This window comes from Colletes gigas, unplaced genomic scaffold (assembly GCF_013123115.1).
Source record: "Colletes gigas isolate AHSC1104 unplaced genomic scaffold, ASM1312311v1 Colletes_gigas_Sc00006, whole genome shotgun sequence".
Classification (NCBI taxonomy): domain Eukaryota; kingdom Metazoa; phylum Arthropoda; class Insecta; order Hymenoptera; family Colletidae; genus Colletes; species Colletes gigas.
In genome coordinates, this window is record NW_025106635.1 from 634,496 (window position 1) to 661,717 (window position 27,222).

The following is a 27,222-nucleotide window of genomic DNA, read 5'->3' on the forward strand; positions in this document are numbered from 1 at the left end:
GAAGCGCCATCTGGCGGGAATGTTCTTGACTAATTCCAGTCGAAAAGCAGCATCCGTCTCCGGTACGCCCATGAAAATAGTAAAGGTGTCCGTCAGTCGATTTTCGCCATTTTTCTAGTGTATAAACTTTTATCCGATTGTGGGAAAAACGTTCGTGAGCTGGTAGACGCGCAGCTAACCCGACGTATATGACGTCTCTGGCATATTTTGCGTCATGAATCAGTCACGAAATTTTACATCGTTGTTGAATCCAAGTTACTTACAAAACGCGCAACAAAATGCTGCGACTGCGAACGCGGCTGCTGCTGCGGCTGCAGCAGCTGCCGCGGTTAGCGCCGCGATTGCGAATGGAACACAAATAAATCCCAATTCTCCTAATTCCACGACAAACAACACTAGAAAACGAGAAGCGGAAAGTACGTTTCAAATTGGCCTCATTATACATTGATTTCATTCCATTGACGTATTGGGCGACCCGATTTCACGTACACAATTCGCTTAATCATACTGTTTCACATAACGAGACCTGTACACACCATTGGCTTTTACTTATCGCTTTTATGCGCGTAACATTTACACGTTGCATAGTGTTTAATAACTTGGCTGTTTTTATTTATTTTTAAATGTTAGAACGTGCGAGACCTAAATGTAATAGAAAACGTATTTATATTTCACGATCTAATTCCTAGTAACTAACTCACAAATATTCTAGACGATGGTAAGCAGGAAAAAGAGTCGAAAGAGGAACGTAGGAAGAGGAGGAAAACTAGATGGGGCGGTAGCGAACATGACAAAACTTTTATACCAGGCATGCCTACGGTTCTTCCAACAAACCTCACTCCTGAACAGGAGAAGGCTTACCTCTGTAAGTTTATTCTCTTTGTTCCTTTAATTGTTTCAATGTAATTATATTGTTATATATAAATATATATATATATATATATACACACGTATATGAGCAGGAAATGATTTAAGAATCTTGCTTCTGCGTATAAATTACTGAAACCTAATTTATAGTACTGTAAAAGATGTAAGTATGTATGTATAGTTCAGTTTATAATTGCCAGAGGTAATTGACCTTTTGGAAATTTTGAAAAATGGCTGGCAATATGGAATTGCCAATTTTGTCGAGTAACTAGTAGACTATTACCAAAATTTATAGAATTTTGTTTCACGGTAATTCATTAAGTAACCATATAGAGATAGATTTTTTTTTTATTTATGAGAAAAGGAATATGTGTATAAAATTTATGGGAACATTTACCTCAGGGAAATTTGCAGAATATTAGACATAAGCGAATACTCTACACTTTTGAAACATGCTTACATTATAGAATGTATATGGTTATGGCACATTGGCAATATCTAACTGTTGGGGTTTCCGCCCCCTCTAACCCGTTGGTTTACAGTTCAGCTGCAAATTGAGGAAATCAGCAGGAAGCTACGCACTGGAGATCTTGGAATTCCACTTAACCCTGAGGAAAGGTTTGAAAGAAACTTACATACCAAAAATGACCATTACATATCTACAATACCTATCTACTGACCATTCAGCAGCCCATAAATACAGGGGCCTTATGATATGGCTCTGATACAATTAGTGTGGGATACTGATGTCTGTTTGAAAAGATTGGGCTTGATTAAAGCCACCACGCAGCACAGAAGATGAATTTTGATAATATTGGTTTGCCCTAATCAATTTCTTTTACTAATTCATTTTTATTAAACACTGCTACAAGAGGAGCTCTCTGTTAGAAACTATAATTACGTATGAAATATCGATCACTTGGGGCAATAGATAAAATGCATGCTAGCGTAAATAATTGAATGTTAAAAAAACGTTTTCCGTTTGAATTTATTAGGCACACCATTTTCAAATTTAGTATCATCGATATACTTCTTTGCACACAAATAATTGCATAGCGTATGTTTGTAAATTTTTTATACAATTGGATCTCTGAATTAAAGTACAATTGTAGTAGCAGTGTTTAACATGCAGTGGGTATTCTAGTCCATATATTTTTTAAATAGTTATATTCTTGCACATATAGGGAAATTTTAAGGTGTTCCTATGCAGACTGTTTTATTCAAATTTTGATAGGCTCATTATCGTATCTCATGACCGTAAAGTATTTTAAATTCACGCTCCTAAGAGTAATAAAGTGATAAAGCAATAAAGTTCATGTATAGGGCACCTTTATAGATACTCTTCCTAATTAGGCTGCTGTGATTTGCACGGCATTTTAATTCTGTTGTTTAATTTTACAATGCCACAGGAACATATCTTCTTAAGAATTAACTACAATAGATTTTTACTCTTAATTACAACTTTAATGAGCAGATTTCAGGAAAATAATAAAATTGATAAAATTATAATTGCTAATATAAGCATAATATTATATAAAGATCAATTTTACGTTACTTTCAGGTTCAACTTAAATAAATACACATTAATTTCTCTAATAAATTAATTTACTCCAATAGGTTTAACTTTTCTGATTTTAGCTGGAACCATTATTTTATATTATTGTGTTTCATTAGTATTATACAGCATAGTAGGATATACAAGCTATTATTAACTAACCCAAAAAAATTGTTTCCTAATAATCACAGGATCTATCTTAGCAGCTGACATCATACCGATATCTGCCGTGCACAAACGCGCAGTATTCCAGTGGTTGCCTACTGAATAGACTTGTAGCAATGCTACATTTAACACTATATAATTTTTTATTCTTTGTTTCGATACTTTGGCACTGTTGGAAAACTATTAATATTGCTTCTTTTTACATGTATAATTGCAATCTATTGATACAAGGAAACCAACAGTTTCATTACTTGATTACTTGGACAAATATAACAGAATATTTGTATCTTTCTTTCAGCATTACCCAACTAGATTTAGAATTATCAAATATTTCCCTCATATATGAATAACAATTATTAGAATTCTATAATCTTTTTATTGCAAATTGTTCACTTTTTCGATCCAAGATTTTAAAAAATTATTATATATATATACACATGTGTGTATATATGTATACTTGGTAAATTATTTGATACAAACATTCATATTAAATTGATTAGATGAGAACGGTTTAAAAAAAGCTAAGACTTGCTTTTAAATGTTACGTTGCAAAGAATATTGATTTTCCAACATGGTCAGAACGTATCCCATTTATAAGAAGTATATGTTAAATAAAGAAATGACTAAAGCCTAATGAGTTTGCAAAGTCGATTAAAATATTGTCCCAATTTCCATTTTTCTGTTAATAATCAGCAGTTCTTTCCTCACTTAATCACACTTAATCATAGTAGGATCAGGTTGCTTGTATGCTAGTACCATCTTGAAGCAAACTTTGTATCTTGACGAGATCTTATTTTTTTATTTTGCAGATCTCCGTCCCCAGAACCCATTTACAGTAGCGATGGTAAACGGTTGAACACGAGAGAATATCGTACTAGACGTAAATTGGAAGAAGAACGTCACAATCTTATTCAGAAGATTCTCAAAATTAACCCGGAATTTAAACCACCGCCAGATTACAAGTAAATATTACACTCTCGTATACATACGTGATAAATGTGATACATGTTACATCTACCATTTATTATTTCCAGACCCCCGATAATACGAGTGCACGATAAAGTAATGATCCCTCAAGAGGAACATCCAGATATTAATTTCGTTGGTCTGCTTATTGGTCCCCGTGGAAATACATTAAAATGTAAGTAAACTTAACAAGATTATATTGTCTGTATCTAAAGTATTATTTTTATGATATTGCAGCAATGGAGAAGGAAACCGGAGCAAAGATTATAATCCGTGGCAAGGGTTCTGTAAAGGAAGGAAAAGTTGGAAGAAAAGACGGGCAGCCTTTGCCTGGCGAAGATGAACCTCTTCATGCCTATATTACCGCTAACAATCTGGACGCAGTAAAAAAGGCTGTCGAAAGAGTACGTTGCGTTCTTTACTACAATCGAGAGCATTTAACACGCGTATTTTAATTAAAAATGTTCGTTCAAAACAGATCCATGAAATTATACGACAAGGTGTGGAAGTACCTGAAGGACAAAATGATTTACGACGTAATCAACTTAGAGAACTGGCATTACTTAATGGAACATTGCGCGAAAATGACGGACCACGTTGCACCAATTGTGGCGCATCAGATCATAAATCATGGCTGGTTGGTATATTAATTTTTCAACTTGAACACACAGCTCGATAACCATCAGATCGTTTGCTTAATTTTTCTTTTTATCGATACAGTGCCCTGATAAACCGAACGTAACGAATAACATAGTATGTTCGAGTTGCGGAGGGGCTGGTCATATCGCGCGCGATTGTCGATCCAAAAGACCTGGACAAGGTGGGCCAGCTGCCGCAGGAATGGGAGGAATGGGGCCAGGTGGCGATAAAGCAAAAATAGACGAAGAATACATGTCCCTTATGGCAGAATTGGGTGAAGGCCCGCCACCTGATAGGTCCAAAAGCGGGCAGCCGCGTCAACCAAACCCGAATCCTAACTATCCTGGTCTCTTCGATAGGTGAATTTTGTTTTTCTCACATTCTTTAAAGCATACAAAACTAACTGGAATAAGCTACAAGTTCAAATAATTGTATTTTAGACAACAAGCACCTCGTGCTTTAATGGCTGCACCTGCACATCCGCCACCTCAGATGATGCAAGGTGGCCCGATGATGCCACCACCTGGAATGGCTCCACCGCCGTGGAGCCAAGGAGAAGTAAATAATATGAACGGTATGAACATGCAGTGGCAACCACCAGTCAGCATGCCCCCTCCCCCTGGTGTGATGCAACCACCTCCACCACCACCTGGTTCTACGTCTCAACCAAATATCCCACCGTTGATGCCTTGGATGGCTGGAAACAATCAACCACCGCCCCCCGGGCAAATGCCACCAACGCAAATCCCACCGCCAGGTATGGGTATCCCGCCATGGCAACAAGGACAACAAGGACCAATGCGTCCACCTCCACCCGGAACAGCCCCACCGCCAGGATTCCCAGGCTGGCAACCGCAACAAATGGGCGGATGGCCGCCGGCAGCCCCTGTTCCACCACCTCCTCAACAACAAACGCCGGCCCCGCCTGGCATCGATCTCAATACTTTGCCCACATTATTGGCGCAACCACCACCGCCACCCCCGCCAACTAGTTAGTGTAAAGAATTATCCGTGCATCTAATCGAATCTTCTTCATACGTACGATAGAGAAATAATATTAACGGTCGTGTCAGTAAATAGATTGTAATATCGAACCGAGGACAGTCGACTGTTATTTAGTTCGAACGACCCGAAAATTTTAAACGATTATTTCCTCCTACGCGGCTTTGTCTTTTATAAGTGGAAAGGGCTCGGCCAAGAATCAATTTGTCAGCCCACTTGACTGATCATACAATTTGTATAAAGAGAAAGAAAAAGGAATGGCTTTAGGTTTGCAACGTATCGTTACGACTTCGACTGCGTATTGTGCTCAGCAAAAAAAAAGAGAAAACATCTATTGTAGTTTTGGTTACCATTATTTTCGAACTAATTGTGTGTACCTACAGCTTTCTTATAAGTGTAAATGTAAGTGATACGCCAAACGCATTTTTATAATGCCCCCCCCCCCCCTCTCGTCCCCCCAACCCCCTTGAAGTACGATAATTTTTACTTACACGTTTCTCTAAACACAATATATCGTATATATTATAATTAGAATATAATTTACTTATATTCTGTGAGTAGTATGTATAATACTATGTACACCTTAGTGCATTTTCTGTCCTGTACAAGTATTTGTAATCAATTTCTGCTTCAGTGTATTACCTACCGTGGACGTGAATATTACATGATAAATTTTTGCAAACGAAAATACGTTTTGCTATTGAGCTTTGTATATAACTTTCTACAACGTGTAGAGTAACTGATTAACTTACGCGCGTCACAATCGTCACGATTGATTTTGTATTATTTTGATCGATATAAAAACGTGTGATTGTAAAAATGTTAGGTAATACGATGAAGCATCCAATTTTGTTTGCTTGTACACGCAATAGAGTTGTCAATTTTAACTATGACTTAGATTATTTATATGTTAGTAGAATTTGTGCAGTTTTTTCACTTCATGTTCACGGTCCACCAACTACCGAAACATAAGTATGATATTGCAAACGTCCAAGCGCAATAATTTCGTATTCACCGATTCACTATCACGAATAAGACAATTTGTTGGAACCGTAAATTATAAAGAATCTGCTTTATATGAAATAACATTAGTATTGTGTGTTATGTTAAGAATACAAGGAAATAGTTTGTGAGACTTTATGATAGCTGAATGTGTATGTTAACTACACAATAAAGGTACATACTATATTGAAAAATACTTCTTTTTTAATATATCTTTATGTATAAATGATATCGAGGTCATATAAGATCAAAAACGAAAGAAACATTTCGAGTATTCTATCTAAAAAAAATTGAAGATCACCTTCGTTCCTCGAAAAATAATGTGAACATGCGAAATTGGTATAAACTGTCCTATTTGCTATACAAAACTAAAATTTTTCTCTTCCATTTTTTTCCTCACCCCATAATAGTTTCAATGAGAGATTCTAGAGACCAAAATAAGACGAACTACGCACTTTCGAGAAAAAAATAACTTCTAAACGGATTGGAGAATTTTAATGCTTCAAAATAGGAACAAAAAAAGAAAAATAAAGAAGCTGATCACTAACACCCTTAACTGCGTTAGGAGATGGAGCATGGAAAAGAAAGGGTTTTCATCTCTATTCGGAATGTCTACACTTAATGGGAAATACAACAAAAAAAAGTGGTAAGTATAGCGGTGAGATGTAGGTTTTGTTAAAGTTGCTTACCCCCCTCCCTCTCTGCAAACAAAACATATCATAAGTCAACCAATCTTTGAATATTTCTATCATAAACTTTAAACGCTTTTTTCTTGAAATCGTATTTTTGAAACATGTTGACACGGTAACTCGAAAAATTAAAATTCAATATGTTTTAATGTCCATAACTCAATTCTTACAATACAGAATGCTTTCTGATTCGTCTATTTTTAGAGAAGCAGAAGTGCCCGTGATCATGTCAACATGTCAGGCATATTTTTTAAAACACCTCCGTAGATATATTTCAATAACTCCTACAATTGTTAATATTTTTTATTGAAAAAAAATTGTGAGTACTCTCAAAACATGTATCAATGTGTGACAGAGTCGTGGAAAATGTAATCCGATTATATTGACCAGGATACGATTTCGCGTAATCACACGGCAATTTCTGTCCAATTGTCTTCTAATGATAATTACAAATCTTTGAAGCGTGTAAAAACAATCTAATTACTTTGAAATTACCGCGTGATTACAATGCAATTACAGTGTAACTATGTATAGTTGTATGGCGGCGAATGTAATCTGATTAGATTTTGCTCGACTTTGGTGTTGAACTCTCTACACACGTGGCATCAGTTTCTCAGAATTGCCTAACGACTTGCACATCGTGTTACAACGTCGAGTAAATACTTATCACATTATCTCTTATACGTAGATACAAGTTTCAGAGAGTTCTATCCTCACCACATTTAAGCTTCTATACATATTCAGGATGAGTGAAACTAAGAATTGCTATTTAAAATATCTTGTAACTATTCATTTTTATTAAAAAACGTTTTAATGGACTTTGTTCTTTTTGAAGATCCTAGCAAGATGGATGGAATCTGTTTTTTTAATGTAACGTTTTCTAATCAAACTAATAGATAACAAGATTTATTTTAGATAACAGTTCTTATCGACTCATTCTGTGTATTAAAAAAAAAAATAGGATCAGAAAGGAAGAAACAACTCCATCCTGTATTGACGTTCGTTGCCACGCGTGGCTAAGGAACGAGGGAATCACATAACGATACGTAACAAGAAAGCAATAATAAGTTAATTCTAATTCTCTATCCTCTAAAAGTGAAGTACAACAAGGTGTCGCGATACTATGTATGGTCGAGACATAAAAAAAAAAAAGAAAAAAAAAAGAAAAGGAGAACGACGCACGAGTTTTAAAAGTCGGAACGCGATCATAAAAATGCCTTTTCGAGTCGTGACAGTATCTAAATGTACGGAGTAAGCACAATTTTCGGTCTCCATTTTCACGAAGTTGTAATCCCCTGAGGTCTTCCCGTCGGGACTCGAACGACAAAGTTTTCGAATCATACGCCGCTGATTATACCTAATAATACTTGGAAGTTTCTTAATACAAATTCATCTAAAAAAAAGTGAACCTTAGTAAACGTAGCCTTACAAGTTATTGCTTTTTAACGACACTCTATTTACAATTCCATCGGATCTCGATACGATAAAGCTGCTGGACCTCAAAGGATTAGAGTCGTAATCCCACGCAGGATCGGCTATTGGATGATCCCATAAATTTATTTTGGTACAAACGTTAGTGTAAATAGAAAACTTTCGTTAAAAAGAGTCAGATGTATGAAACACGTTACGAGTTTGAAGATGAATAGTGTATTACAACATCCATAGAATTGGAGCTAACTTATATCTATAAACGAGCAAAACTTGCTCATAGTCGTTTAAGAATAAGTTATTAGAACGAAATTCAACCTAAACATTGGATGATAACTATTCTAAATCGAGTATCTCCAAAACTATGGACACTGACGAAAATACTTCTTTCTCGAATAGTTACACGGTTCAGAAGGGACCATTTCGTAATGATTTCTTTCTTTATTAACTGCAATTGCATACGCTCGAATTGACTTTTTAAACTCGATTACCCTGGCTAATCTTTATACATCAACTACGACATAGTACTATAACTAAAAATAGACCTGATAAACGAGAGGTCTGGGAATTCACGTTTACTCAGACTTATTACTTATTTATAACATGCATGATACGCTTGTAAATTCAGCGATACCACTTTTAAATTAGATTCTACTATCTATTTGCGTTCTACCCAAAAATAGCGATCGAAGATCCTAAAATTGAATTTGCTTGATTAAAAAGTACGATCTCTAGGAATTATGGAAGCAAAAGAAGGGCATCACAGCCATAAAATGGCGTCTTCTGAATCGTGTAATCTTTGAATACCGCGTAAAATTATGTACGTTCTTGTGCAACAAACACAAACGAGTTATTCGTTTTGAAATACTCTCATCGTTCATGGGATTACCCGATAGTATTTAACGAACGTTCCTTATCGTATAGGTTTTATCGTCTATTTTGGAACACTTGCGCCCGCGGTGCACACATTTCCAACAATCTTACAAACGTACAAAAAGTTCCGGCGCGACATTGTTTCTCGATTAGGTGCGGTTTGCGACGGACGTCGTTTCGTTGTCGAGGGACTCGCGCGATTCTTTTTCAACGATGCAACCAAACTTAGATAATGGAACAAATCTGAGCGACGAAACGGGGGGGGAAGAACCCTCGATGAAAGAGCGTCGAATTTGTGCTCAGTCTGTACAACGATCAAAAGCATAAAAGAGCCGGTAAAAAAGGAACAAGAAACAAGAAGAAACAAAAAGATTTATGCTAATGACTATCCTAGTGTCATCGAGGAAAAAAAAAAAAGAGAGAAACGGAAAGCCATGGTGCATTAGAATTTTGTTTTGCGATCGAGAGCGCGCCTCGAAGGATCCAACGCAGGGATGGGCGATCGATTCATCGTCGGGTTTGGCTAAAAGCTACCCGCTAATCGGGTCGGAAGAGAATCACAGAGGCATCTTGTAAGATTAAACTATGCTCGCGAGTTGTCCTTCGGAAAGTGTCGTAGAACGAGATGCGTATCCGGTTCGTTCGTACTTCTTTCAGAAGGTTTCGCTGACGAATTAGGCCGTGTGTCGTCGTGGGAGGACACGGAAGATGAAATCCTTTCGGTGGTCGCGAGTAACTTACTGGCCATTCGACGAATACTGATTGAGAAAAAGAAAGGACGAAACGAAAGAGGAATGGAAATCCATAAATAATTGCTTTGTCGAAGAAGAGACTTGGATATTGCTATTAAATTCAAGCTAATGTTTCTACATATACGTGAAAAGACTTCCTAAACAAAAATCGATGATCAGTTCACCGAGGCGAGTCGCTGGATACAAAATATGCACGTGATATAGCGTGTGAGAGAAGCAACTGCCATAATATTTTTGTTTTTGAAAATAGAATTCGCAAATAATCGTGAAACACCTCGAAAGGATATAGTAAAAACGAAGAAATGCATATTGCGAAGAAAATATGATTTTTAATTTTGAACTGTACATGTTCTTTTTTTAAAAATATTATCATCGTCACTGACTCGACTCGGTGACCGGAAATTGGATATTCAATCCACTACACACCGTGACAGAACTACAGAGGCGATTCTAGTAGAATGGAGAACTAATAGATGACCAGTGAGCCTTCCTCCCAACTCTGCAGAAAAAAGCATAGTCACTAAGAGAGATACTACAATGCTACGTACTCGGAGCATCATCTTTGTACAAAAGCATCTATTGCAGATGATGTATAAAGCGACCTGATAACCAGAAGATCATGGACATTTAGATTCAGCTACTTTAGAGAGACGCTATAACGCTACAGAATTAAACTACTAAAGAACGGTAACGAACAGAGATTCTTTTAGTATAGAGAGACGTTGAAACCAAGGTCATTCGAAGCCTGAAACGTCTGCTGATCGCTGCAGGTACAATTTCAGATATTGTTCGAACGGAAATGAGCGCAGGAGAAACTTCCGGAAGCTTATAAACTAGAATACAAGGGCCAACTTGTTCAACTTTTACACGATAACCAAATCACGAATGATCGACCATTTGTATAAAACTTGGGCAAGTTCGTTGGTACAAGGTTAAGGGCGTATTGCGGTTTAGAATTGCCGAAAAGTGTTTTTATTTTTTATCTCTGGAATCATATTAGCCACGAGGATGCTTTTCCTTAAAGTTTCATTATTTTTTCTTCCAAAGAATAATGTGTACAGTCAAAGCATCGGCTAACGATTTTCTTTTTAAAAAACAACAAAAGAAGCCTAAAAAAATTGCACGTCTAAACCAGAATACGTCTTGATAAAAGAATTAATAGAGACAGAGAGCGGCGTAAAGGGGTTATGCAGGGAAATTGCCTGATCGCGCTAGTCTCGTCGCCCACCCCTGAGCCAAGGTATTGTCTTAACTGAACAATTTCGGCATCGCGAGCTTAACAATCTAGCTACTTAGGTAGGACGTCGCTTTGGCGGTGTCTCGGCGAACTCGTGACACGTCGACTCGCGTCACAAAGTGGACGAGGATTTGGCAAAATGGGAGCACACCGGGGGTACCAGAAACACCCTACGCGACAGTAGCCGAGTGGAACACGATCGTCGATAGAAATCTAACTCTTTCAGAGGGTAGAGGGGGCTGGCCCAATGATCCACAGTCCCTGTCTGTTCGATCAACGTTCTTACGTATCGACACACTACTACTACATTATTTAATTGGCCCAATATCGGTCGCGCGCTTGCGACAGCGACTCGATCATTCGTCCTCCGATATTATTTAATCTTCTATCAACGCAGACTTTGCTTATCAACATACACTCCTTTCCAACGTGCTAATATAATACACCAATGTACAAGATCGTAGGACGATGGACGATAGATGCACCGTCTGCATTTACAGAAACTTTTGATTTTAACTAAGGAGAATATTCTGACCTAGAAGTTTGAGAAAATCAATATTTTCTTAATGTATATGTCCATAGAAAATGGTAGTAATTACGTTTTCTAAACATCGTGTAAGAAAGTCTTTCTTTTTGGCCAGAAATTTCTAAAAAAAGGGTTAAAAATTGAGCTTCTAGATCAGGACACCTCCTTAAATTACGGAGACCGACACAACTATTTCGTGAAACTCGTTTGTCTACTCTGGTGCCGTGCAATATCTTATGAACACATTGTACAGTTTGTAGAACGATAGTTGCATCCTCCGTAGTTATAGAAGCGTTTAACATTTGAGCAAACTTATACTTGTCGATGCAGCTATCCGCCAACGTCCTCCGTAAACAAAGATACACGAGATTTGAAATCTACCGGGATTGATCGTGTCCTGTCATGCATAAACTTTGGAAAAGAAGGAACATTCCTTGCCGTTTGAATATCGTTGGACAAACGAAAGGTCGAGCTTCACTAACTACTAATTCATTGAATCACGCGGACGTTCCCCGTGAAAGTTTATGCCCTTTTATTTATACACGCCGTGGCCTTACGATCCTACGATATTCAACGAATCTCCCAGAAGTAAGCGACCAAAGAACCCGGATGTTCCACCCGGCTACAAGCGTCACATCTATCGTTTAATACCGTATGCGTACGCGTGTTGTCTCCTGCGCGCGTATTTGTACATAACCGGCTGTGATCTAATCGCTAAAATCAGTGATCGACCGGTTCTCGGAGATTAATTGTTAAGTGCACGTCGCGATTTACCAACTAATCGTAAGAGTTAGCGTTAAGTAAAGGAATAAACGAATGCACGATTAGGTTATTGACTAGCATAACGGGACGAGCATCATCACGTGACTTTAGTTTTGTTCTTCCTGAACGGCGGGAACTGCGGGAACTTTCTGCGCCTTCGTTTCAGCTCGTCGTTGTCGGTGGTGGAGTTGGAGTCGGTGGAGAGCGTCTCGTCGTCCACGGACATCAAGGTCGGCAGCTCCCTGAGCTGCGTCCTCTTCTGACTGCTCGTCTGCATCGCCGTGGCGGTCTTCTGGTGTCCTGCACGGTCCTGGGCCGACGTGTCCAACGAGTTCTCCGAGTAAGAGGTCTTGGAGAGGAACGCCGAGGTGGTCTTCTCCTCGGCAGCTAGAAGCATATTGGTGTCTTGGCTGTAAGAACGAACGATCCCGGTCTTCTCTTTGCTGAACGACTTCGCGAGATCCTCGGTACCGTCGCCCACGGTGAAGTGCACCACGTTGCTCTCCGGCGGCGTTTCTTTTCCCGTCTCGCTGCTGGACGAGTCGGGCGGCAACGACGATTCCTTCCACGTCAGGCTGTCCAGGGTACCTGCGGATCAGGACGAACGTCATCATGGAGACAGGTACTCTAGGTGGGCGGGTATCTTATGTGTGTGTATTTTTTTTTTTGTTTTTTATCGATTCTTTCTTGACAGATGCGTCGTGAATCTCTTGGAACGGAGTTAATCTACTTCAGGTTTGGTGTTAGTTTCTCTGGGCTACCGTTGATCTATAGATCTAACCGGTTCTTGCAAACAACATGGCCGGCTTCTAGTTTCCAGATATTCTCGCGTTCGCTGTATCAAACTTGTCTCAAAAATATACTTGTTTATTTAATGAAACGTGAAAAGAAGCGGCACGAACTTATGTTCTAAGTTAATATAATAATACATACACAAGGTGGTTATCGTTTCTGAGATATTACGCTTTCAAATTAATACCGATTTATATTTCATCGAGTATAATTGCATGTTCCAGACGCAAATGTAGCATGATCGATAAGACGTCCGCCTGATAATACGGCAGCGCGAGTTCGAGTCTTGTTAAATTAATTTTTCTAAGACTTTTTTTTTAATTGCTATTTTGAATGTACGAAGTACAAGAATCTGGATGGTACCTGGGCCACCTTGTATATGTATGTATATTCTTCGTACATTATATTACATGTAATTGAAAACATTTTTCAGCCGAAAAAAATAAAAATTATAACATTTTTTATTCATACGCTATTGTTAATTTTGCACTGTTTTCTCTTAGAGAAAGAGGTACTACTTATTTATATTATTATTGTTAATTTTGTTAGTGCAACTACTAGTAATTTTCATGCTTTTTTTCGTGAAAACCAATTCCGTGCAAGATTCGAGCTCCACAAAGGCCGGGAGAAGAAGAAAGAAGAAAGAAGAGACCAAGACGAGACACGATGGTCAATGATGGTTTATATAATTCTAATATTTAATTGTATCCTACTTATTTAAAGATCTACTGAAACAACCATACCGAACGGTTTTACATTTACGTATAGTTGTTTACATTAATAGTCTGTATATCCGCCAATGCATGGAAATTACTAGCAAGCATCGGCATTCGAGATCACAGAAATTTTACATACTTAGTTTTACACATTTCTTTTGCGAACAAATTTTCGTTTAAAAAGGTAATACATAATAGAACGATCGATCATAACAGGATGACGTTCTCCGCGGCTTAACTCGTACAAACAAGGCTCAATGATTTCATAATTTCTCGCATATGTTGCTTGATTTATTGACTGCGAACTACAAATTGTACACAATCGTCACGAGGTAATATGTTGCAATAACAGAGACAACGAATACAGGCTCTTCTTTATTGTTTCTGCGTGCAACGTTCGATCGGTAAAATGTTTAGATATACAGTTTAATCGTCAGTCGCAATAGTAATTTCTTTGGGCTTCGTAGAATAACATTACTCGCTTACAAAACGGATTCGACGAGATTGCGTATCGTTCCAGCCAATCTGCCACGAGCGGAAAGACGATAGTACATCGATGCTCGAAAACGTTGGTCCCGGAGTAAAATCCGCGGTCGAATACAGTCGAATCTAATTTTAATTGATTCTAATATTAATCGCGACGCGGCTGAACGCGTGTCCCCGGATAAATAGAATTCGTTTCTTGGCATGATAGGTCGACCGCGATAAACTTAACCAAAGTCCCGGATATCAGAAACTATTGTTAAACGGTCACGCTTAATGATAAAGTTCAAAATTAGTTGAACATCGTCGCGTTCGTTGGGCGTGGAACAGCTCGGAACCGAGACTGATTCACGATCGAAATACTTTAATACTCTGCCAGTTAATTTTAAGTGAAAAATCTAGAGAACGACGCAGCCCTGATTCTTAACGGGTACCGAAATACAACCGTCTTTAACGCTATTTTTACCCGCGGTTTTATGCATACCTATTTCGACCAAAAGGTGTCTCTCGACACCCTTGCATTTGGATGCAAATAACTGTTAACTCCTTGATGTACGACTTAATAACAACTTTAATATCCTGTTATTCCAATAAAAATTTTGAAAGGTGTCAAACGCCTTTGGTAGAAATAGTGTCACACGTACGAGACCGATGACTCAACGCGTGAGTCACGCAACGTATCATTCGTTTAGCCAATGACACACCATGTGAGTCAAAATAAAATTGCAACGAATGTTGCAACTATTGAGGTCTCGTTATAATATGTCGGTGTTATTTGTCCTGAAACGAATTAGCTCATAAGAATTCTTTACAAAATGGGCTCAGACAACATTTTTACAGAACACTTACCGAATATTCAAAGTTGAAAATATTATTTCCGTTCACTTTTATGTAATTTTTCGCAATTTTGTCGACGAAATTCGATATACCTGTACTTCGTAGCATAGAATCATAAGCTAATAACTTAAAAATTTATAATAGGAAAATGACGTACCTAGGGGGTTAAGATATCTTGTATATCGATAACCTTTAAAGAAGATTCTTGAGGAGAGTATCTCGATTACACACCGAGAATCAAATCTATATTAATATGGCATTCTTCGCTCGAAATTATTTCTAGAATTCACTGGCAAAGTGTTTTATTCGTATGTATTTCTCGAGAACCACGCTACACCATCCCACTTCTTACACCACAGTTAGCCAATAATCGATTATTGAAATTGATCGTTACAATCGCACGTAACCCATTATCGGTTAAAACAAAATGGCTATTCTTCGCTGGTACTAAATTAAAATCATTAAATATTCCTTTTTTAGATATTTATAACTTATAACTTTCTCATTGCTTTGAATTAGAAAATAAATTTTCAGAAATATATCCTTAATTTTTTAAAAACGTAAAAAAAGAAATGTTTAATGTTTTCGACGGTTCAGAATAGCAATTAACTGATTCAACGATGGCTGCAAACGACTAACGATTATTTTAATCGACTGTCATCGTGGGCAATTAACGATTAATTTATTCGTCGATCTTCGTTAACGATTAACGACTGATGTAATCGCGACAAGATATTGACGATTATCAATCGTTACATCGATTAAAATTTATCCAACAATATCATATACGCAACGAAATTGCACCTTCGGTGGCAGATGCGAACTACATCGTGCAATTAAGATCGAATTGCGACTCTCTGTTCGCTTTAATTTGAACTATTAATAAAATCGTGTTGTGCAATGGTTTTCAGCTAGCCTGGCAAAATGAATCCATGCAATTCGAGAAATAAGAAAACGTCTGACCATCGGTCGATTCGACAAAAATCACAACAATCCTACTAAAGGAACTAATACGACGATACATTTATGTTTAATACATTAAGTCGACAATGTCGACACTTATCAATAATACAGTAACAATTCGGCGATTATCTTGGCACTTGGGCGGTTTTTATATGTCGCTTATGCGCGAAGATAGAAACTATAAATGAATCTTAGGATTAAACGTTCCCAATTTTGGAGACAACGAACGAACTTAAACCGATCATCTTTCGACGATATGGATCTGGCGATCCAGATCCACGAGGAATCCAAGTCGTGGTCGCGACACGAATTAACCTCTATGTCGACAATTAAACGAAATAATTGTTACTTGGTTTTCAGATCTTCGAACTAGTATAACGTTTGTTTGTTAATTTAATGTCACTAAATTAATCATTCCGAATCAAGCCCCTTCGCTTAAAAAAATTGATTTATAATAGGTTTTTATAATTTATCGTAATACAGGGCTCACACGTTGTCGACTAGAATCTCCGTTTAATTTCAATGCTATTAAACAATCAACATTTTATTTAACGAAAGAACGAAATTTCATTCCCACTTCGAACTATACTAATAATTGATGACAACTTCTGTAAAAATTTCAACAAAATTCCACTCTTATTCGTTTGATTGATACATCATAAAAATTTTAGTTAGAAAAATATGTCATGCTTTTCTCCAAAATGTTATTATCCTAACATCTTATACTCTGTCCAAATACATGGCTGCGTAAAAACCATTTTTAACAATAAGTTAACAATACGTTAAAAGATTTGTCGTCGTTTTTAAAGTCAACATGCTTCTTTCTGAACCTCGACAAATCTCGGATTAGGAAAGGGGAACATTCCAATTATAATCCTCCCTTTTCCTGCACACATCCTAATCAGATAAATTCGAATTCGTAAACACTACCTTAGCATAAAGAACTTTGGTTGCAAACATTGCATTTATGTCACACATTACTTCATTATATACATTTACCTTAATGTATTATAGTCCTCAAATATAATAATTATGCAATAACCGAACAATCAAAACGACTTTCAATCGTTTTTCTACAAATGTTGAAAGATTTAGATTGTGTTGCTTCGTTAATCTTTTTTTCAAACCTCAAAGTAAACTTTCTTCTTTCCCTAAAATGAAATGATACCAAATAACAACATAATGAAAATAATACTAAACGTTGCAATATATGTATAAGTACAATTTGTCAATAAATCTCAGTACCACTATGTTCTACGAAAACTATGTTACAAAAAATTATCATAATTGTCGATCGAACGATTCAAACAATTCTAAAATATTGAAAAATTATATGTTTATACAAATTTATTCTAACTGGACCATAACTAACCGATAATAACATTTTAAACAAGAGGCTACAAAATAATGTATAAAATTATACCTCTAAAAAACTTAAAAGAGAATCTATAATCAGCAATTATTAACCATTAAGGAAATTGTTACAACTAGCAACATAATCCTAATCTACGTTTACATTTTTATCATAAATATATATTTAATAATTAGCAATACGTATGTTTCACCTTCTTCTATTCAAAAGTTTTTTAAAACCTCTATTATTCATAAAATTGTTTCAGGAATAAATGTCTCGTCAATAATGTCTACGTTTCTTCTCATTTTAAATATATACATTTCTATGCATATTTTTCTCCAAATCATTAAATAATAATGTTAGTAACAATCGCCATAGAACTCTTTTTTTTTAATATATTAAAATATAGATCTCATTGTAATGTGTGACATTAGCTATACGTATCTTCAGTAGTATTAATGACCTTCACACACACCCTCGATTACTTCTTTGTAAGAACAATAACTTAACACCGATAACTGGAATTGCATACGCTAATTTTATGGTGCGTTCGCGAAAACGTACGAAAATTACTGGTTTCAAAATCAACTTACTTTCTTTGCGAGACAGAGAAATTTAAGGCAACGCGTGAATTATATTTTGTATAATATTCGTATTTTGAGAAAACCTATACTTCAAAATTTCTTGTAAAAACTTTTCACGGAAACCTGCACGTTATAAAAACTTTCGTAAGTACTCGATAAACTCGTTAAAAGTATGTCAAGAGTTTTCGTAAAAATTAAAAATTTAATCTGTGCAAGAATACGTATAACCATTTAATTTTTCATAAATGTTTCTATCATATGGTGGTCTATTAAAAAGGGAAATTAATTTCACAGAAAAAGCCTAAATCACTACCAGGAAGACAAACGAGTTAGTAGAGATTATCGATGGTATATAAGATACACAGGTATATAAGTGTCATATAAAGTTACAATAGTATGTACAAATTGAGCACTGTTATATATCAATCTATATGCTCGTGGAAATCCGTTTCCAGCTTACCTGCGGCACCGCATGATGAAGACGCGTATACTGAACTTGCTTCGTCGTCCAAGTCATCTTGGCTACTAAGTCGACCTGTAAACATCAATTGCAAACGATTATTTATACATATTTAGCATACTGAGACAGATCTGTGTAATGAAATCAATGGGAAATGTTAATCTATCCAAATGAAAGTATCGCGTTATTAAAATTATTTTTAAGAATAAGAACCACTGAATAATATTAGGGAAAATTATTTTAGAGTTAAATACCTCTGAGTCCAAGACCTCGACCGTTGGGTGTTCCTCTGTAGAGAACCGTTTCTAAATAGCTTAGACCATTGTTATTGATTATGTTAAAGCCACATAGAAGTTCGATTTGCTTCCAACGATGTACTCTCTCCTGCAATTCTGCGGTGACTTCGTTTAGCGCTGTTCTTGCTTCCACTATACTTTTGTCAACTTCGTCGATAGATTTTCCATGAGTGGAAACGAATGCGCCGACCAAGCTCGATCGTTTTTTTCGTAGTTTTTCGCACTGGTGGGCACATTAAATAAAAACAGGTAGTCAATACCTACTTTGTAACAATACGAGTTCAAAATTCGAGAAATGTAATATCTTACTGCTTCTCGTGCTTGCTGCAGCTGTTTTTCTGCCGATATCTTTTTTTTCGTGTACGCCTTATTCTCAATTTCATGTGTTAATTGTAACCAGTGTTGTAGTCCTGGAGGAGGGGACCAACATCTATCTTCGAGTTCACCTTCTGCGCGTTGCAACTCATTTTTTAACATCTACGAGGTAGAAATTAATTAGACCTCTAAGAGAATGATTTTCAATTGCAGTAAAGACAAAATATACAGAGTACTTGCCTCAATTTCTGCTTTTAATTGAGAAACTTCAAGATCGGAATACGAGGCATGCAATCCCATACTTTCGTCTTGTAAGCGTTTCTCTAAATTCTGTTTCTCCGTTGTTGCACTTTCCTGTTCCAATCGTGCCCTCTCTAATTCTTTCTATAAATTTTTAATATGCAATCAAATTCGTACACTGAATAGAACGTAGGTGCATATGAAAAGAAACGCGCAGCAGGGTGACGTACTTGCAAATCTTCAAGCGCCAGTTCTGCTTTATGCAAACCTTCCATGTTCTTCATCATCCGATGCAAATGTTTCTGCGAATTTTTCTTTTGCTGATACGCGTACCAGTACCCAATAAGTGCTCCAAATAATAGCGTAATCAATATCAAGTCTTTGATGCTATGGCCAGTATCTACAACATGGAACATTATTTTGAACGGATGCCATAAAATAAATTAAAGAATGTTAAATACAAAACATTCTTACCTTTTGGAGGTCCAAAAAGTACTACATCCATAGCTTTTAAGGCAATTTTTTGTTTATGAATAGGATCTTTGATCCCCAAAACGTTACTCAGATAGTGCATGTTGTTTACAGCCAACCTGCAGATTAAGCAAACATTTACGCCAACCTTCAATCAATTAGCAAATAAAATATACTTTGTAAAACAAACCTTGGAAGTGTGGCACCAGTTACACGATGTTGTATAAAAGTAGGAACATATTGAGGAAGCTCTACATTAGATGTCAGCCATTCGGACGTCTGTTCTATAGTCCAATTGTGAACCTAGGATGAAAAATTCATTGATGCAATAACTCTCAGTTATAGGAATTTGAGAATAATGCTGGAGAGAAATGTATTTGTTGACAGTACCTCAGATCTCAACCAGGCTTCCCAAAGTTCTCTAACGCTAATGTGCATGTCATCATTATGATGGAAAGCCCTCTGTCTTCTCTCGTACCCAGCTTCATATTGTAACTCTTCCCTCAAAAACTACAAGAAGGATCTCATTTTTTACCGTTTGGAACATAATAAAATTTATATAGAATCGATACACTTACATCGTCTGATTCCGAAAGGTCTACATTTCCATTGGCATCGTCGTCTAGTTGACTGTGAAGCGATTTGATAGCTTCTAAACCTAGTCGATCATGAGAAGCCAGTGTAAGACAAGCTAGGTCATCGTTACAAGTATCGGAACCTGTAATAAATTGAATAGCCTACGTTTGATTGTATGTGTTTATGATTACATTTAGTTTGTTATAACAGGTATCTTTAAACGAAATTGTATCCTGACCTGTTAAACATACATGATAAGCTTTTTATTCAATTGTATCAAAGCAAAAATTACAATGCAATAAATGCATTCTGTTAAATACAAACATGGTATAAGTAACAATGCATATAAATGTTACCATCATTATTGAACAAATACAAGATTGATCCTTGAATAATTATATCGTTTCTACGATTATTTACTTGTTTAAATATGAGTTTTTATCATAAACACATTTATGTTTTTTTTATGTTTTGCAAAACCAACAAAATCAACCAAATAGTACTTCATACTCGAAAACATACAAATAAAACTGTCTTTACAATTTTAGATGCATACTATTACTAATAACAAACAACACAAATACCTTTTTATAAAAATAAATTAATATTTGCTCTATCGAAATGTTATTCTTAAGCATAAATGTACGAATAAAAGCTATATACAGACACATACAGGCATATCTACAAAATCTAAATAAAAACTAGACTTTTATGACGACACACAGTGGCTGACAAGTATTATCTAAGACACGTTTATGTGTTTTCCATTTTGCCATTGACATTCGACACCAGTTGCTGCAAATATATTCTATTAACAGCAAAAGGACTGATAAAGGTGGAACAATACTTCCATCAGTTCAAAACGTGTCCTTCCTTGTCATGGAAGAACATCAAAGCCTGCCATGACAGCATAAGGAAAGAAGAAAAGTAAGATGGTTTTAGCTGGCAAGGAAATGTTTCCGACTGGCCAAAATAGTTGAAAACGACTATATATTCGTCAACCATCAAGCATCTTGACCAAGAAGGCTACTATCAAGCACATTTAGCAGCCCGTTAAGAAATAACGCAACAAATGCGAAGCAAGCAACGTTGACGCAAGGGATAAACATTAATAAATTATTGTAAAGAGTTTTACCAGCTTCATGAGCTACAGCCTGTGCCAACCCATCTGTGAGAGTGGCAGAGAACGCTGAGACTTTGGAATGTGAGCTTCCGGAGGAGCTAGACTGAAAGTTCGGGCTCGCATCGAGGGCCCCGCCGCTAGCATCTACAGTGTTGCAACACCAATACAAAAAGTGCAGCCCGAACAGTACAATCACATCACTAATCACGGATGCTCGCATTTTAAGGTTAGCTGCACCTTGTCACTGACACCTCGCGCCCCCCTTGCGCAGCTGCTACAAGTCAAATAAAGCCGAATACTCTTGGCCCGTTGTCACCTTTGACGTAGACCCGTAATAGTGAATATACTCAAGGTTACAGTTATCAAAACCGGGGTGGCGATATAATTTGACGAGTGCATAACACGCGCGACTGAACCACAATATTACAGCAGCTCCGTAGCTAAGTTGCACACCGTTGTTACTGGTTCCATCAATGCCGACAGGTTGGTCAACGTCCGAGATCTCTTTTTTAAATAAATCGATTGATTTATTAATTAAGTACACTACTCCACCAAGTCGAGTTTTCCTATCAAGGCCACTGCCCACGAACAACGTAGCGAAAAATAATTAATTTAGATTGGAAACAACATTGGTGCACATTTCTATCTACAAACAAATGAGAATTCGCGATTGGCCGGGCGCGCAATCCTTCACGCGATCTCATTGGTTGGACGTTGCACTCGCGGTCGGCATTGCCAGCGCCAATACAGCGCGAAAATTCTTTCTTTGCTTTATTTTTTACACTTTCGTGTTCGATACAAAATGATATTTTTTTTGCAGCTACTTCGACGTCCAATATTTTTAACAACACGTCCAACTTTTACCCGATATGCCTTTATTTTTACGATGACGCACATGAAATGGTCTTTCCAAGCATCATTTCAAACATTTTTTTCATATAAAATAATATTTTATTGATATAATAATGAATCAAACTTAAAAATGAAATAAATTATGTACTATTTGCTACACTTAAAAAGTATACCTTATCGTGTAGATCTATTTAAATATTTTCTTGACAATGTCCAATACGCGACACAATCACTTGAATATTTAAAAGATTCTTGAAATTGCGTCGACTGATGACTTTATGATATCTATTACTGTTCACAATAACGCAATCAACCACTTTCTCGTTTATAAATTTTGTATCATGCAAGTGTTCGATCTGTTCTTAACACGATCGAGACTGTATCGTTTGAAAGATCGCACTGCAAAGTAAATATTATCGTACTAATTCGATAAATGCAATATCGTTGCATCAACTATTTCATGTTCTAATCGCGTGTATAAAATTAAATAGAAATTATTATTTTTTATAGTTGTTGACAACACGAACTTCAAAATTGTGTCTTTACGGCCGTTCGTACGACATGAATGAAACTGCGTCTCAATACAATAATAAATCATTATTATATTCGTTTTACAATCACACGATAGTATCTGTGCAATTTTTACGAATATAATGATACGGGGCGTTGTTATGCGCTATAGATGTGATTTTTGTAATTAGAAAATCTTTACAAAAGCCATATCCAATGCTGAAAATTTGTAAGATTTTAACTACACGAAAAATCGGGACTGAAGACTGTCGCAACAGGTACTTGTGAAAACATTAGAATGGAGAATAATTCAAAAAACGAAGACTATGACAATCAAGGAACTAGTACAGTGATAAAGAAAGATGAAACTTCTACAATGCCCCAAGCTGTACAAAGTTGTTCCGATACAAAGGCACCGATAGATTCTAAAAATACTCAAGTTCGCGTTGTTAGGGGTAATAAAAAAGTGAAATTAGATGTTGGCGATAGTAATAATTCTGAAAAGAAAGGTTTGTCTTTTCTTTATCCATATATTTGCATTTAATCTAATCTTTTAGTTATATAACAACTTTTACGAGATACGATATGCAATGAAATAATAAATAATCTATAGCTGGTTTATTTAACTATGTTTAGATTCTAAAGACGAAGAAAATAATACAGAGATAAAGGTAAAGTCGATCAAAAGATCTTGCGAATTATGGTCTATGGAAGACAAGAACGACTTCTTCAAAGCCTTAAATGAATTTGGAAAAGATTTTGACGCGATGCAAAGTTATTTTCTATGTCAGGGGAAAAAAAAAGGTCTACCAGACGTTATGATAAAGAACAAAGAACAAATAAGACACTTTTATTATAGAACGTGGCTAAAAATTTCAAAACACTTGAAGTTTTCAGAAGGTAACTATTGTGAAACACTTCTGATTTACTTTTACGAACCAACAATAAAATAAATATTTTATTTTGCAGATGTGAAAAAGACTTCTCAGGAGTTATATTGTCTAATTAATTATGGTGAACTCAGAAGAAAATTACCACGAATACATGAAAAAATACAATTAAAATTAAACGAATTAGTTTATTGGGGATATACGCAAGTCAGGCTTAGAGGAAAAACTATGAGAATTAAAACACCTATATGCAGAGCACTCAGAAAGCTCAATCAATTGGAAGGTATGCTTGATATATTAAATAAAATGTAACCTATTGTAGAAAATTAGTAACATATTTAACATTTTTATATTTACATAGATTGGCAGGAAGAAATTAAATTACCACCACGAATAACAATCGAATTGAGACCTCGTAACAATATGGCATGGTGGCAAGTACAAGTATCTGCAATGAATCCAAGAGTACGCATCTTATTACCTATACAAAGACGTTTGTCTAGTTTGTTAATATTTTTGCAACAAAGATGGAGGCCCGCAAAATATAATACAGTATCCTTGCTTCAAAGTACACCATTGATGTTAAGGTTTCTTATTATACGTTTTACAATAAGAAAGTACGAAGAAAGATCCTATACGCATAATGTAGGCTCCTAATCTAGAGAATACTATCATCAGTGAAATGAAGGATATTCGACTGTTACGAGTGGCACCTCCGGACGGGTCCAAAATTACTTTACCAATGGTGAATATTGGAGAATATCTTACCAGTAAGAGCGTCAGTTTAAATTCCTACGAAAAACGTATGGGACTGAAAAGTTCTAAGATGGATATGTTAGGATCGGTGCAATGTTTAAAAGGTGTTGGGAAGAAGGGAATTAAGAAAACAAAGATAGACAAGAAATCTGCAAATCAATTGGAGGATAATTGCACCTTGCCAGATAATAACAGTGATGTGGATGTGATAGAGCCTGGCAATAATGTTTCAGAGAAATCGTCGCTTCCTAACATTTCAGAAAAGTTAACGCTTGAACAACAACAAACGAAACCCAATAGGTTCCCAGGAAGGGAAACGATCGAAAGAATTCGAAAAGGATGGAACGTTGAAGAAGCGAACACTATCACCATAGGAGACCTCTTTTTGATGGTATATGACTTTCTTCAAATTAGCTTTAAAAATGTGGTGTTTCTAATTTTTTGAATTTTCTAGTTTGGTCGCGAATCTAAGATTACTCTAGAGTATGGGTGGGATTGGAATTCACGAGAACAAAATGCTGGAGAGGCTACATCACTCAGTTTACGCGACGATAATTTATGTTTAACTTTGCAAAAGTTATTGTCGATAGCAAAACACAGTTACGGGACGAACAAAGTAAGAGAATGTTACATACTGTAACGTTTTCTAATAAATACTCTGTCCTTTCAAGTGTACTAATTGTTGCTGATATTTAGGTGTACGATAATAGTTCTACAAGTAACGAAACTGTAATTTCATGTCGTATGGTTTCAACAAAGGAATCGACCTTTAGAAGACCGCTTATTCCACAAACTTATCATAAAATTGGTACGCCAGATGCTTTTAAAACACAGTTAGACGTAAGTATTTATGTCTGTGTTTACATTTATTTACTGAAACACAATTATTAATAACGTTACCGTATTTTATGATATACAGAAGTTCAAGACGCGCTTCTCTAAACGAGGTAGGACTGTAAGGCAAAAAAGTCTTGTTGTACAAAGGATGTTGCCAGTAATATCTGCATCAAGTACTTCGCCAGAAGGTTTAACACCTAATTCTCAAGAGACAATTAAACCAAATGATTCTCCTTTCAATAATAATGATCAACAAGACGTTAAACCGCCGATGATAGACGTGAGCGAACCAGAAGAGAAAAACTTTTTAGTTGAACTTGAAGTGGCGAGAGATTCAAAACCTACGAATTCGATCATAACTAGCGCTACACAAATTCTGAAAGAGGGTGATCATCAATGGTTGAACAGCGAAGTCAGTTTTTAATTCTATAATTTGCGATTTTTAAGCAATGCGTAAGTTATACTACGTTTGCTAACACGGAGATTGTATTGCAGGTAGCTGACTTCTCGTTAAGTAGTTTTTTGGGCCAACTTGAATCTCCCATAAAAGTCTCACCAAGAAGCCAAAATGTGGAACATATAGAAGATATTCGACCATCGTCCGATGTAAATACTAAAAACGTATTAAACATTGAATTAATATTCCCCTATATTTACAACATTATATCAACGTTTCAGGTTATATCGCATATGCAGTGTCTGATGGGAGAAAATAGCGTAGATTATCTGGCGAAATTTGCAAATCTCGCATCGCAAATTGCATCGGATGAAAATAAAAAATAAGAATAGAAATAAATTAGTCAAATTTTGTATATCTTTGAACGAGGCGTTTAACAGTTTAAAATCTAAACCCGATCGTATCTTGTAATCGATGTGTATAGCGTTATTAGAATTGATTTACATATTTTACTTTTTGATATTTCATTTACAGACCACATGAAACAATAACAACGAAACTGCATATAACCAATGAATATAAAACTAAGTTGAAATACAACAAATTTAACGGCATATAATTTATATGTACGTATACAAAATACCGTTAAATTTTCTTGTATTTCTTGTAGATTTCATGTTCTTTCGTAATAAACAATTTACAAAACATGTCATGCGTTTCTACGTTAAATACCTAAACAACGCTATTCCAGAAAATATTTTTTATATTTATAAATATTTCATTTTACTTGTGTTGAGAAATATTTATAGGAGCCAGCTTACAAATGTATTAGGAATACATTTGCAGGTGCTATCTCTTATCCTTGTTTAATCCACGAAGATGACGTGGTGTCTGTTTATGGAATCGTTTAGGCAAGTTCTTGACATAACTACGTTCACGACTATGTTACGTGTAGGTAATTACACGAACTGAATGAAGTAAAAGTAAATTTATAATTTTCTTTTACAAGAAGAAATGCAGTCTATTCTAGAAATCTTTTCTCGCTTCTTGGAAACAACGATTGGCTATGCTCGATTCGCAATCGCACAGATGCATATTCATCATAGTAAAAAAAAAAAGAGCAAAATGGACGCAAGTACTTACACGTTAACAAAATTCTGTGAACTGGCACTAAATTACTATCAAACTGTTATCCCGAATTTTTGAAAGCGTTTTAACGCGCTGGTATCTATGAAATGATGATCACAAGTGATGAGAGGGAATTATTCTCGAAGACTGTACAATATGATTCAACGACATAAAAAGAA

The 27,222-nt window shown here is 36.1% G+C and overlaps 3 protein-coding genes across 5 annotated transcripts; 2 read left to right on the plus strand and 1 right to left on the minus strand.

Annotated features, from left to right (window-relative positions):
* Nucleotides 1-79: 79 nt before the first annotated feature.
* LOC122395629 (splicing factor 1-like) lies at nucleotides 80-7,831 on the plus strand. The gene is made up of 9 exons (XM_043393364.1): nucleotides 80-416; nucleotides 713-865; nucleotides 1,410-1,485; nucleotides 3,397-3,549; nucleotides 3,622-3,728; nucleotides 3,791-3,957; nucleotides 4,032-4,190; nucleotides 4,274-4,551; nucleotides 4,633-7,831. Exons 1-9 carry the CDS (start codon nucleotides 215-217, stop codon nucleotides 5,186-5,188), a joined length of 1,851 nt encoding a protein of 616 aa, XP_043249299.1. The 5' UTR covers nucleotides 80-214; the 3' UTR covers nucleotides 5,189-7,831.
* LOC122395624 (stromal interaction molecule homolog) lies at nucleotides 2,696-27,165 on the minus strand. Of its 3 annotated transcripts, XR_006258985.1 has the most exons (13): nucleotides 21,686-22,419; nucleotides 20,553-20,692; nucleotides 20,365-20,484; nucleotides 20,165-20,277; nucleotides 19,978-20,093; nucleotides 19,734-19,903; nucleotides 19,504-19,647; nucleotides 19,258-19,425; nucleotides 18,907-19,171; nucleotides 18,653-18,727; nucleotides 12,057-13,051; nucleotides 8,564-8,569; nucleotides 2,696-2,706 (listed from the first exon to the last, which is right to left on the minus strand). XR_006258985.1 is itself a non-coding variant. In XM_043393353.1 (12 exons), exons 2-12 carry the CDS (start codon nucleotides 21,891-21,893, stop codon nucleotides 12,561-12,563), a joined length of 2,010 nt encoding a protein of 669 aa, XP_043249288.1. In that variant the 5' UTR covers nucleotides 21,894-21,947; nucleotides 27,059-27,165; the 3' UTR covers nucleotides 7,967-12,560. The 3 variants fall into 3 exon arrangements, 2 of the variants coding, with proteins under 2 accessions (XP_043249288.1, XP_043249286.1); XM_043393353.1 differs by lacking the exon at nucleotides 2,696-2,706 and adding an exon at nucleotides 27,059-27,165 and having other exon boundaries at nucleotides 7,967-13,051; nucleotides 21,686-21,947; XM_043393351.1 differs by lacking the exon at nucleotides 2,696-2,706 and having other exon boundaries at nucleotides 7,967-13,051.
* Nucleotides 22,055-26,471, plus strand: LOC122395619 (protein cramped). Its single transcript, XM_043393339.1, has 11 exons — nucleotides 22,055-22,156; nucleotides 23,036-23,544; nucleotides 23,672-23,935; nucleotides 24,005-24,208; nucleotides 24,287-24,477; nucleotides 24,575-25,072; nucleotides 25,136-25,297; nucleotides 25,378-25,521; nucleotides 25,601-25,930; nucleotides 26,014-26,124; nucleotides 26,197-26,471. Exons 2-11 carry the CDS (start codon nucleotides 23,334-23,336, stop codon nucleotides 26,299-26,301), a joined length of 2,220 nt encoding a protein of 739 aa, XP_043249274.1. The 5' UTR covers nucleotides 22,055-22,156; nucleotides 23,036-23,333; the 3' UTR covers nucleotides 26,302-26,471.
* Nucleotides 27,166-27,222: the final 57 nt, after the last annotated feature.

What these genes read in the sequence shown, in the direction of transcription:
- LOC122395629 (XM_043393364.1), top strand. Translation starts at nt 215, where the DNA reads ATGAATCAGTCACGAAATTTTACATCGTTGTTGAATCCAAGTTACTTA. An exon ending in CCACTTAACCCTGAGGAAAG is followed by an intron (nt 1,486 to 3,396) that starts GTTTGAAAGAAA and finishes TTTATTTTGCAG; the next exon opens with ATCTCCGTCCCCAGAACCCA. An exon ending in CCGTGGAAATACATTAAAAT is followed by an intron (nt 3,729 to 3,790) that starts GTAAGTAAACTT and finishes ATGATATTGCAG; the next exon opens with CAATGGAGAAGGAAACCGGA.
- LOC122395624 (XM_043393353.1), bottom strand. Translation starts at nt 21,893, where the DNA reads ATGCGAGCATCCGTGATTAGTGATGTGATTGTACTGTTCGGGCTGCAC. An exon ending in ACTGGTGCCACACTTCCAAG is followed by an intron (nt 20,094 to 20,164) that starts GTTTGTTTTACA and finishes CTTAATCTGCAG; the next exon opens with GTTGGCTGTAAACAACATGC. An exon ending in TGGCGCTTGAAGATTTGCAA is followed by an intron (nt 19,648 to 19,733) that starts GTACGTCACCCT and finishes AAAAATTTATAG; the next exon opens with AAAGAATTAGAGAGGGCACG.
- LOC122395619 (XM_043393339.1), top strand. Translation starts at nt 23,334, where the DNA reads ATGGAGAATAATTCAAAAAACGAAGACTATGACAATCAAGGAACTAGT. An exon ending in ACACTTGAAGTTTTCAGAAG is followed by an intron (nt 23,936 to 24,004) that starts GTAACTATTGTG and finishes TTTATTTTGCAG; the next exon opens with ATGTGAAAAAGACTTCTCAG. An exon ending in ACAGTTACGGGACGAACAAA is followed by an intron (nt 25,298 to 25,377) that starts GTAAGAGAATGT and finishes GCTGATATTTAG; the next exon opens with GTGTACGATAATAGTTCTAC.